General features: G+C 47.5%; 1 protein-coding gene across 1 annotated transcript in view; it reads left to right on the top strand.

Annotated features, from left to right (window-relative positions):
* LOC137300080 (vasoactive intestinal polypeptide receptor-like) overlaps nucleotides 1–12,967 on the top strand; it is a 61,233-nt gene that overhangs the window by 26,619 nt on the left and 21,647 nt on the right. The window contains exon 6 of the mRNA XM_067969175.1: nucleotides 1,238–1,335. Coding sequence (XP_067825276.1) covers nucleotides 1,238–1,335 — 98 coding nt within the window. The remainder of the gene's footprint in view (nucleotides 1–1,237; nucleotides 1,336–12,967) is intronic.

The raw sequence follows: 12,967 nt of genomic DNA, 5'->3' as shown, positions 1-12,967 counted from the left end.
CTTGTCGATCCATCTCCTTGGTCAACCCGTCTGGAGGCAGATTTGTGGGACCCCTCCCTGCTCCCACTCCCCCGCCCCACTGTCCCACAGATGACCCAGCTGGGATTGGTAGAAATTGACCTTTAAGGAATTCTGCATGTGAATCCTGATTGAGACCGGTTTTAATCTTGGAGCTTCCAGTTGAGAATTCTGGGAAAGTCTCTTTACTTGTTTTGTTATCCAATTTTAGGAATTCAATTACTTTTTTGTCCTATTAAAGAAGAATACACACTAATGATAGTCATAGTTGCATAGGATTACATAGAATAGCATAGAATATACAGCACAGAAACAGGCATTGGCCCAACAGGTCAATGCCAGTATTTATGCTCCACACGAGCCTCCTCCCACTCTAACCCTATCAGCATATCCTTCTATTCCTTTCTCCCTCATATGTTTACCTAGCTTCCCCCTTCATGTATCTATGCATTTGCCTCAACTACTCCATGTGGTAGCAAGTTCCACATTCTCACCACTCTCTGAGTAAAGAAGTTTCTCCTGAATTCCCTATTGGATTTATTAGCGACTATCTTATATTTATTGTCCCTAGTTTTGGATTGCCCACAAGTGGAAACATCTTCTCTACTCCTACCCTATCGAACCCTTTCATAATTTTAAAGTTCCAGCCATGTGATCGTTGGGGTTTGTTCTCGGATGTATTTGTAGGTCAACGTTAACAGTAATATATTTGTGAGCCAGTGAAAAACAGCTGGTTGCCAGTTACGCCCCAGAGAGGGGCAGCGGGCACAGGACAGAGGGAGGTAAGGGGAAGGGGGCTTACACGGAACAACTGGCCAAGGTGATCATAAACGCCAGGAATTTGTTTACATACAATGCAACTTCCCCCTTTGCAGCCATTCTAAACAGCCACGATAAGGCTGGGGAATTGCTCAGGCTCAAGGCCTCCCCGCCTTATGCCCAATAATATGTGGCGTCTTTCATTAGATTACCTGTTCCGTGATATTGGAAACATGTTCGTCAAAACCTCTTCTAGTCAGAGAAATCATCAAAAAATTGGAAAACACAGAATCCCAGCAGAAATATCAACCAAAGGAGATTTCTGTAGCGTATTTATTGTGTGACTACACCACTAAAACAGACCAGAGTCTCCCTGCTCCCCGCCATGGTGTTTTGTGTTTGTTTGATGTAAATAGGACTGTTCTCACACTTCATGATCTCTGTTACTTTATTCATTCAGGGAATATTTCTCCAGGCGGTGAGGATAAGCTACACTGTCGGACACAGCCTGTCTCTGCTCTTACTGAGTGCTGCAGTGGTCATTCTGTGTCTCTTCAGGTATTTAATTCTATTGATATTACAAATGTATAGTATTCATAGAATCGTAGAATGAAACAGACAGTGTTCCGTCCTACCCAGGCTAATCTCACTACCCACTCATTCACCAAACCCTTTAATATCCCACCTACTCTAATCCCACTCTACTCACTCCCCATACCCTTTAATATCCCACCTACTCTAATCCCACTCTACTCACTCCCCATACCCTTTAATATCCCACCCAGTCTAATCTCACTTTCCCGCTCACTCCCTGTATGCTTTAATATCCCATCCAGATGAAACCCACTCTCCCGCTCATTCCCCATAACTTTAATATCCCACCCACCATAATCCCACTCTCCTCACTCCCTATACCCTTTAATACCCCACCCAGTCTAATCCCACTCTCCCCCCTCCTCATACCCTTCAATATCCCACCCAGTCTAATCCCACTCTTCCCCCTCCTCATACCCTTCAATATCCCACCCAATCTAATCCCACTCTCCTGCTCTCTCCCTTTAACCTTTAATATCTCACAAAGTCTAATCCCACTCTCCCGCTCACTCCCCGTATGCTTTAATATCCCACCCAGCCTAATCCCACTCTCCGGCTCACTCACCAAACCTATTAATATGCCAGCCAGTCTAATCACACTCTCATCACTCCCCAATCCCTTGAAAATCCCAGCCAGCTGAATCCCATTCTCCCACTCACTCCCCATACCCATTAATATCCCACCCAGTCCAATCCAACTCTCCTCAATCCTCATACCTTCAATATCCCAGCCAGTCTATCCCACTCTCCTCACTTCCCTTAACCTTGAAAAGCCCACCCTGTCAAATAACACTCTCCAGCTCACAAGTCGGGATGGTGTGTGATTTGGAGGGGAACGTGCAGGTGGTGTTCTTCCCACATGCCTGCTGCCCCTGTCCTTCTAGATGGTAGAGGTCGCGGGTTTGGGAGGTGCTGTCGAAGAAGTCTTGGCGAGTTGCTGCAGTGCATCCTGTGGATGGTACACACTGCAGCCACTGTGCGCCGGTGGTGAAGAGAGTGAATGTTTAGGGTGGTGGATGGGCTGCCAATCAAACGGGCCGCTTTGTCCTGGATGGTGTTGAGCTTCTTGAGTGTTGTTGGAGCTGCACTCATCCAAGCAAGTGGAGAGTATTCCATCACACTCCTGACTTGTGCCTTGTAGATGGTGGAAAGGCTCTAGGAGTCAGGAGATGAGTCACTCTCTGCAGAATACCCAGCCTCTGACCTGGTCTAGTAGCCACAGTATTTATGTGGCTTAGGAACATAGGAACATAGGAGCATTCAGCCCCTCATGCCTGCTCCGCCATTTGATAAGATCATGGCTGATCTGTGATCTAACTCCATATACCTGCCTTTGGCCCATATCCCTTAATACCTTTGGTTGCCAAAAAGCTATCTATCTCAGATTTAAATTTAGCAATTGAGCTCGTATCAATTGCCGTTTGCGGAAGAGAGTTCCAAACTTCAACCACCCTTTGTGTGTAGAAATGTTTTCTAATCTCACTCTTGAAAGGTCTGGCTCTAATTTTTAGACTCTGCCCCCTACTCCTAAAATCCCCAACCAGCAGAAATAGTTTCTCTCTATCCACCCTATCTATTCCCCTTAATATCTTATAAACTTCGATCAGATCACCCCTTAACCTTCTAAATTCTAGAGAATTTGTGTAATCTCTCCTCGTAACTTAACCCTTGAAGTCCGGGTATCATTCTAGTAAACCTACACTGCACTCCCTCCAAGGCCAATATGTCCTTCCGAAGGTGCGGTGCCCAGAACTGCTCACAGTACTCCAGGTGCGGTCTAACCAGGGTTTTGTCCTGTTAAGTTTCTGGTCAATGGTGTCCCCCAGGATGTTCATGGTGGGGGATTCAGTGATGGTAATGCCGTTGAATATCAAGGAGAGGTGGTCAGACTCTCTCTTAGTGGAGATGGTCATTACCTGGCACTTGTCTAGCACGAATGTTACTTGTCACTTATCAGTCCAAGCCTGGATGTTGTCCAGGTCTTGCTGCATGTGGGCACGGACTGCTTCATTATCTGAGGGGTTGTGAGTGGAACTGAACACTGTGCAATCATCAGCGAACATCCCCATTTCTGACCTTATGATGGAGGGAAGGTCATTGATGAAGCAGTTGAAGATGGTTGGGCCTAAGACACTGCCCTGAGGAACTCCTGCAACGATGTCCTGGGGCTGAGACGATTGGCCTCCAACAACCAGTAGCATTTTCCTTTGTGCTAGGTATGACTCCAGCCACTGGAGAGTTTTCCCCCTGATTCCCATTGACTTCAATTTTACTAGGGCTCCTTGGTGCCACACTTGGTCAAATGCTGCCTTGATGTCAAGGGAGCATTTGATGATACTCTCGCCTCACCTCTGGAATTCAGCTGTTTTGTCCATGTTTGGACCAAGGCTCTAATGAGGTCTGGAGCCAAGTGGTCCTGGCAGAACCCAAACTGAGCATCCGTGAGCAGGTTATTGGTGAGTAAGTGCTATTTGATAGCACTGTCGATGACACCTTCCATCACTTTGCTGATGATTGAGAGTAGACTGATGGGGCGGTAATTGGCCGGATTGGATTTGTCCTGCTTTTTGTGGACAGGACATACCTGGGCAATTTTCCACATTGTCGGGTAAATGCCTGTGTTGTAGCTGTACTGGAACGGCTTGGCTAGAGGCGTGGCTAGTTCTGGAGCATAAGTCTTCAGCACTACAGCCGGGATGTTGTCGGGGCCCATGGCCTTTGCTGTATCCAGTGCACTCAGCCGTTTCTTGATATCACGTGGAGTGAATTGAATTGGCTGAAGACTGGCTTCTGTGATGGTGGGGATATCGGGAGGAGGCCGAGATGGATCATCCACTCGGCACTTCTGGCTGAAGATGGTTGCAAATGCTTCAGCCTTGTCTTTTGCACTCACGTGCTGGACTCTGCCATCATTGAGGACAGGGATGTTCATGGAGCCTCCTCCTCCCGTTAGTTGTTTAATTGTCCACCACCATTCACGACTGGATGTGGCAGGACTGCAGAGATTTGATCTGATCCATTGGTTGTGGAATCACTTAGCCCTGTCTATAGCATGTTGCTTCCGCTGTTTAGCATGCATGTAGTCCTGAGTTGTAGCTTCACCAGGTTGGCACCTCATTTTTAGATACGCCTGGTGCTGCTCCTGGCATGCTCTTCTACACGCCTCATTGAACCAGGGTTGATCCCCTGGTTTGTTGGTAATGGTAGGGTGAGGAATATTCTGGGCCAGGAGGTTACTGATTGTGCTGGAATACAATTCTGCTGCTGCTGATGGCCCACAGCGTCTCATGGATACCCAGTTTTGAGCTGCTAGATCTGTTCTGAATCTATCACATTTAGCGCAGTGGCAGTGCCACACAACACGTTGGATGTTTTCCTCAGTGTGAAGACGGGACTTCATCTCCACAAGGACTGTGCGGTGGTCACTCCTACCAATACTGTCATGGACAAATGCATCTGGGACAGGTAGATTGGTGAGGACGAGGTAAAGAAGGTTTTTCCCTCGTGTTGGTTCGCTCACCACCTGCCATAGGCCCAGTCTGGCAGCTATGTCCTTCAGGACTCGGCCAGCTCGGCCAGTAGTGGTATGACCGAGCTACTCTTGGTGATGGACATTGAAGTCCCTCACCAAGAGTACATTCTGTGCCCTTGCTACCCTCAGTGCTTCCTCCAAGTGGTGCTCAACATGGAGGAGGACTGATTCATCAGCTGAGGGAGGACGGTAGGTGGTAATCAGCAGGAGGTTTCCTTGCCCATGTTTGACCTGATGCCATGAGATTTCATGGGGTCCGGAGTCAATGTTGAGGACTCCCAGGGCCACTCCCTCCTGACTGTATATCACTGTACCGCCACCTCTGGTGGGTCTGTCCTGCTGGTGGGACAGGACATACCCAGGGATGGTGATGGAAGAGTCTGGGACGTTGGCTGAAAGGTATGATTCTGTGAGTATGGCTATGTCAGGCTGTTGCTTGACTTGTCTGTGGGACAGCTCTCCCAATTTTGGCACAAGTCCCCAGATGCTAGTAAGGAGGACTTTGCAGGGTCAACTGGGCTTGGTTTGCCTTTGTCGTGTCTGGTGCCTAGTGGTCCGATGCCGGGTGGGCAGCCGGTTTTATTCTTATTGTGACTTTCTGTAGCGAGATTGTACAACTGAGTGACTTGCTAGGCCATTTCAGAGGGTGATTAAGAATCAACCACATTGCTATGGGCCAGACCGGGTAAGGACAGAAGGTTTCCTTCCCTAAAGGACAATACTGAGCCAGATGGGTTCATTATGCATTGATATCCCAGCCAGGCATATCCTGCTCTCCCGCTCACTCCCCATAAACTTTAATATCCCACCCAGTCCAATCCCACTCTGACACTCATTCCCCATACCTTTAATATCCCACCCCGTCGAATCCCACTTTCCTGCTCCCTCCACAAACCCTTTAATATCCCAACCAGTCTAATCCCACTCTCACGCTTACTCCCCATACCGTTTAATGCCCACCTCATCTAATCCCACTTTCTTCAATCCCCATACCCTTTAATATCCCACCCAGTCTAATCCTACTCTCCCCCTCACTCCCCATACCCTTTAATATCACACCCAGTCTAATCCTACTCTCCCCCTCACTCCCCATACCCTTTAATATCCCACCCAGTCTAATCACACTCTGTTGCTCGCTGATCAAAAGCTTTAATATCCACCCAATCCAAACTCCCGCAGCTCACTCCCAATACGCTTTAATATCCCACCCAGCCTAATCCCACTCTCCCACTCACTCAACATAACCTTTAACATCCCACATAGTCCAATCCCAGGCTCCTCACTCCCCATACACTTTAATATCCCACCCAATCTATTCCCATTCTCCCGTTCACTCCCCATTCCCTTTAATATCTCATCCAGTCTAATCCCACTCTCCTCACTCCCCATAGCCTTAAATACCCCGCCCAGTCTAATCCCACTCTCCTCAATCCCCATACCCTTCAATATCTCTCCCAGTCTAATCCCACTCTCCTCAATCCCCATACGCTTTAATATCCCACCCGGCCGAGTCCCACTCTCCCGCTTACTGCCCATACCTTTTAATACCCCACCTAGCCTAATTCTACTTTCCTCACTCCCCATTTCTTTTAATATTGCAACCATCTTCAGCCAGAAGTGCCGAGTGGATGATCCATCTCGGCCTCCTCCCGATATCCCCACCATCACAGAAGCCAGACTTCAGCCAATTCGATTCACTCCACGTGATATCAAGAAACGGTTAAGTGCACTGGATACAGCAAAGGCCATGGGCCCCGACAACATCCCGGCTGTAGTGCTGAAGACTTGTGCTCCAGAACTAGCCACGCCTCTAGCCAAGCAGTTCTAGTACAACTACAACACTGGCATCTACCCGACAATGTGGGAAATTGCCCAGATACGTCCTGTACACAAAAAGCAGGACAAATCCAATCCGGCCAATTACCGCCCCATCAGTCTACTCTCAATCATCAGCAAAGTGATGGAAGGTGTCGTCGACAGTACTATCAAATGACACTTGCTCACCAATAACCTGCTCACCGATGCTCAGTTTGGGTTCCACCAGAACCACTTGACTCCAGACCTCATTACAGCCTTGGTCCAAACATGGACAAAAGAGCTGAATTCCAAAGGTCAGGTGAGAGTGACTGCCCTTGACATCAAGGCAGCATTTGACCGAGTGTGCCACCAAGGAGCCCTAGTAAAATTGAAGTCAGGAGGAAATCTCTTCAGTAGCTGGAGTCATACCCAGCACAAAGGAAGATGGTAGTGGTGGTTGGAGGCTAATCGTCTCAGCCCCAGGACATTGTTGCAGGAGTTCCTCAGGGCAGTGTCCTAGCCCCAACCATCTTCAGCTGCTTCATCAATGACCTTCCCTCCATCATAAGGTCAGAAATGGGGATGTTCACTGATGATTGCAGTGTTCAGTTCCATTCGCAACCCCTCAGATAATGAAGCAGTCCGCGCCTGCATGCAGCAAGACCTGGACAACATCCAGGCTTGGGCTGATAAGTGGCAAGTAACATTCGCACCAGACAAGTGCCAAGCAAGGACCATCTCCAACAAGGGAGAGTCTAACCAACTCCCCTTGACATTCAACGGCATTATGATCGCAGAATCCCCCACCATCAACATCCTGGGGGTCACCATTGACCAGAAACTTAACTGGACCAGCCACATAAATACTGTGGCTACAAAAACAGGTCAGAGGCTGGGTATTCTGTGGCAAGTGACTCACCTCCTGACTCCCCAAAGCCTTTCCACCATCTACAAGGCACAAGTCAGGAGTGTGATGGAATACTCTCCACTTGCCTGGATGAGTGCAGCTCCAACAACGCTCAAGAAGCTCAACACCACCTAGGACAAAGCAGCCCGCTTGATTGGCAGCCCATCCACCACCCTAAACATTCACTCCCTTCATCACTGGCGCACCGTGGCTGCAGTGTGTACCATCCACAGGATGTACTGCGGCAACTCGCCAAGGCTTCTTCGACAGCACCTCCCAAACCCGCGACCTCTACCACCCAGAAGGACAAGGGCAGCAGGCACATGGGAACACCACCATCTGCACGTTCCCCTCCATGTCACACACCATCCCGACTTGGATATATATCACCGTTCCTTCATCGTCACTGGGTCAAAATCCTGGAACTCCCTTCCTAACAGCACTGTGGGAGAACCTTCACCACATGGAATGCAGCGGTTCAAGAAGGCGGCTCACCACCACCTTCTCAAGGCAATTAGAGATGGGCAATAAATGCTGGCCTTGCCAGCGGCGTCCACATCCCATGAACGAATAAAAATAAACCCTGTCTAATCCCACGTTCCTGCTCATTCCCCGTACCTTTCAATAGCCCAATCAGTCTAATCAAACTCTCTTCTGCTCACTCCCCCTTAACATTTAATATCCTACCCAGTTTAATCCCTCTCTCCCACTCACCCCCCATACCCTTTTATATCCCAACCTATCTAATCCCACTCCCCTAATCACTCCCCATACCCTTTATATCCCACCCAATCTAATCCCACTCCCCTACTCACTCCCCATACCCTTTATATCCCACCCAGTCTAATCCCACTCCCCTACTCACCCCCCATACCCTTTAATATTCCACCCAATCTAATCCCACTCTCCTGCTGACTCCCCATACACTTTAATATCCCACCCTTTCTAATCCCACGCTACTTCTCACTCAGTTTAACCTTTAATATCCCACCCAACCTAATGCCACACTCCTTACTCCCCGTACGCTTTAATATCCCACCCTGTCTAATCCCACTCTCCTGCTCACTCCCCATACCCTTTAATATCCCTCCCAGTCTAATCCCACTCTCCCACTCACTCCCCATACACTTTAATATCCCACCCAGTCTAATCCCACTCTCCCACTCACTCCCCATACCCTTTAATATCCCACCCAGTCTAATCCCACCCTCCTGCTCACTCCCCATACCCTTTAATATCCCTCCCAGTCTAATCCCACTCTCCCACTCACTCCCCATACCCCTTAATATCCCACCCAGTCTAATCCCGCCCTCCCGCTCACTCCCCATACCTTTCAATATCCCACCCAGTCTCATCACAATCTCCTGCTCACTCCACTTAACCTTTAATATCCCATCCAATCTAATCCCACTCTCCTTCACACACTCACCATACCTTTTAACAACCCACACAGTCCAGTCCCATGCTCTTCACTCCCGATACCCTTTAATATCCCACCCAGTCTAATCCCACTGTCCCACTCACTCCCCTTACCCTTTAATACCCACCTAGTTTAATCCCACTTTCCTCACTCCCCATACTCTTCAATATACCACCCAGTCTAATCCCACTCTCTTTCTCCCACCCCATACCCTATAATAGCCCACCAAATCTAATCCCACTCTCCTGCTCACTCCCCATTCACTTTAATATCCCTCCCAATTTAATCCAACTCTCCCGCTTATTCCCCGTATGCTTCAATATCCCACACAGTCTAATCCCAACCTCCCGCTCACTCCCCATACCTTTGAATATCCCACCCAGTCTAATCCCGCTCTCATCACCTCCAATACACTTTAATATCCCATCCAGTCTAAACCCACTCTGCTGCCCACTCCCCATTCCCTTTAATGTCCCACCCAGTCTAGTCCCACTCTCCTGATCGCTCCCCATACCCTTTAATATCCCTCCCAATCTAATCCTACTCCCCCTCCCTCTCCCCATAAATATCCCACCCAGTCTAATCCCACTCACCTGCTCACTCCCCGTACCCTTTAATATCCCACTCAGTCTATTCCCACCCTCCTCATTCCTCATACCCTTAAATATCCCACACAGTCCAATCCCATGCTCCTCACTCCCCACACCCTTTAATATCTCATGATGTGGAGATGCTTTATATGCTTTAATATCCCACCCATGATGCTTTAATATCCCACCCAGTCTAATCCTGCTCTCCTCACTCCCCACACCCTTTAATATCCCACCCAGTCTAATCCTGCTCTCCTGCTCACTCCCCATACATAACAACATAAGAAATAGGAGCAAGAGTAGGCCATCCAACCCCTCGAGCCTGCTCCGCCATTCAACAAGATCATGGCTGTTGAACCATGATCTTGTTGAGGTAGAACGCCATTTTCCTGCACTATCTCCATATCTCTTGATGCCTTTAATATCTAGAAATCTAGCGATCTCTGTTTGAATGTACTCAGTGACTCAGCCTCCACAGCCCTCCAGAACTCCAAAGATCCACCACCCTCCGAGTGAAGAAATTTCTCCTCATCTCAGTCCTAAATGGCCTACCTCTTATTCTGAGACTGTGACCCCTGGTTCTAGATTCCCCAGCCAGCGGAAACATCCTCCCCTGCATCTACCCCGTCGAGCCCTGTAAGAATTTTGTATGTTTCAACGAGATCACCTCTCATTCTTCTAAACTCTAGAGAATACAGGCCTAGTCTACTCAATCTCTCCTCGTACGACAATCCCACCATCCAAGGAATCAGTCTGGTGAACCTTCATTGCACTCCCTCTATGGCAAGTATATCCTTTCTTGGGTAAGGAGACCAAAATTGTACACAATACTCCAGGTGCAGTCTCACCAAGGTCCTCTATAATTGCAGTAAGACATCTTTATTCCTGTACTCAAATCCTCTTGTAATAAAGGCCAACATACAATTTGCCTTCCTAACTGCTTGCTGCACCTGCATGTTTGCTTTCAGTGACTCATGTACAAGGACACCCAGGTCCCTTTGAACATCAACATTTCCCAACCTCTCACCATTTAAAAAATAGACTTAATTTCTGTTTTTCCTACCAAAGTGGATAACTTCACATTTTTCCACATTATATTCCATCTGCCATGTTCTTGCCCACTCACTTAGCCTGCCGATATCCCCTTGAAGCCTCTTTGCATCCTCCTCACAACTCACATTCCCACCTAGTTTTGTGTTATCAGCAAACTTGGAAATATTACATTTGGTCCCCTCATCCAAATCATTGATATAGATTGTGAATAGCTGGGGCCCAAGCACTGATCCCTGCGGTACCCCACTAGTCACAGTCTGCCAACCTGAAAAAGACACGTTTATTCCTACTCTCTGTTTTCTGTCTGTTAACCAATTGTCAATCTATGCCAGTATATTACCCCCAATTCCATGTGCTCTAACTTTGTTCACTGACCTCCTTATCGAAAGCCTTCTGAAAATCCAAATACACCACATCCACTTGTTCCCCCTTATCTATTCTACTAGTTATATCCTCAAAGAACTCCAATAGGTTTGTCAAACATGATTTCCCCTTTCATAAATCCATGTTGACTCTGCTAAATCCTATTATTATTTTCTAAGTGTCCTGTTATTACATCCTTTATAATAGATTCTAGCATTTTCCCTACTACTAATGTCAAGCTAACAGGTCTGTGGTTCCCTGTTTTCTCTCTCCCTCCTTTCTTGAACAGTGGAGTTAGATTTGCTGCCCTCCAATTTACTAATATCCCTCTTAATCTAATCCCACTCTCCCGCTCTCAATATCCCATCCATTTAATATCCCATCCATTCTAATCCCACACTCCTCACTCCCTATACCCTTGAACATCCCACTTCTGTTGAGCCATAATAAATAAGCCCAGAAGTTGTTGTCAGTGCTATTTAAGTAATAATTGTGGGTTACTACATGTTTGGAGAGTAAGAAGGCCTGCTGGCTCACTCATGACCTTGCTGCTTTTAGTCTGTGGGCTATATCTGCCACAGTGCAGGCCACCCATGTGAAAGGCAGAATGCCTGATCCCTTCCCACAAACAGCAACATGATAATAACCAGATAATCTGTTTTAGTGATGTTGGTTGAGGAATAAATATTGGTCAGGACAGAACATCCCAGCTTTTCTTCAAAATAGTGCCATGGGATCTCCTACATCCACCTGAAAGAGCAGGCAGCGGATTATTTTAACATCTTATCCAAAAGACAGCACCTTCTACAGTACAGCACTCCCTCAGTACTGTAGTGTCAGCCTAGATTATGTGCTCAAGTCCCTGGAGTGGGACTATGAACCCACAACCTTCTAACTCACATGAGGTGAGAGTGCTACCCACTGAGCCACAGCTGACACATTAAAGATACACTGATATGGAGGGAGGAATTGCAGTTTTATATAGGCCAAATGTTGTGAACCCTGCTCAAGGATTCGGGGAAAGAAGTGGCTGCTGTAGCAGGTGTGGCTGACTCACATTCACTAACTAAAGTCTAGAGCCAGCAGCATCGCTGCAGTGAGCACTTCCGGCCTGCCAGTCTACTTATTCCTTCCGTAAGGGAACCATATAGAAGAAGTGGTAGGTTAGGTGTCACAAATCAGAAGCAAAGCACAAGCACCAAGGGGGCCAAGACACAAGTCAAGTTATCAACATTAAACACTATTTAAAGAAGTCCCTCTTCATTGAATGGTGAGTATGTGCTCAAGTCCTGCAGTGACTTGAGCCACAATCTGAATGGAAAGTAAAACGGGCGTCTGATCCGAGCCCATCAGTTTCCCGCCAGGCGGGTTAGGTTAAAATTACCCCCCCCCACCCCCCCATCACAACATGTCATTCCAATCAAAGGAACATAGGAAGAAAAGTAGGCCTCGAGCCTGTTCTGCCATTCTATTAGATCATGGCGGATCTTCATCTTAACTCCACCTACCAGCCTTGGCTCCTTGATCCCTTAATACCTCTGCCTAACAAAAATATATCAATCTCAGTTTTGACTCCCAGTCTCAACAGCTTTTTGGGGGAGAGAGTTCCAGATTTCCAGTACCCTTTGTGTGAGAAATGCTTCCTGACATCACCCCTGAACAGCCTAGCTCTAATTTTAGGGTTACACCCTCTTGTTCTGGACTCTCCCACCAGAGGAAATAGTTTCTATCTACCTTATCAATTTCTTTAACCATCTTAAATACCTCAATTAGATCACCCCTTAATCTTCTACAATAGTCAAACTCAGACAGTACAGCACTTCAGTTTACATACAGTAGTTCAAAGTAGTCTGCTATCTGCCACCATCCACCACGACATGGCAAAAAGAGAATAATTGAAAATAGAACTACACCAGCCGCCATGAATGAGGTTG

Source organism: Heptranchias perlo, chromosome 30 (assembly GCF_035084215.1).
Source record: "Heptranchias perlo isolate sHepPer1 chromosome 30, sHepPer1.hap1, whole genome shotgun sequence".
Taxonomy (NCBI): Eukaryota; Metazoa; Chordata; class Chondrichthyes; order Hexanchiformes; family Hexanchidae; genus Heptranchias; species Heptranchias perlo.
This window is presented reverse-complemented; position numbering and strand designations above follow the sequence as displayed.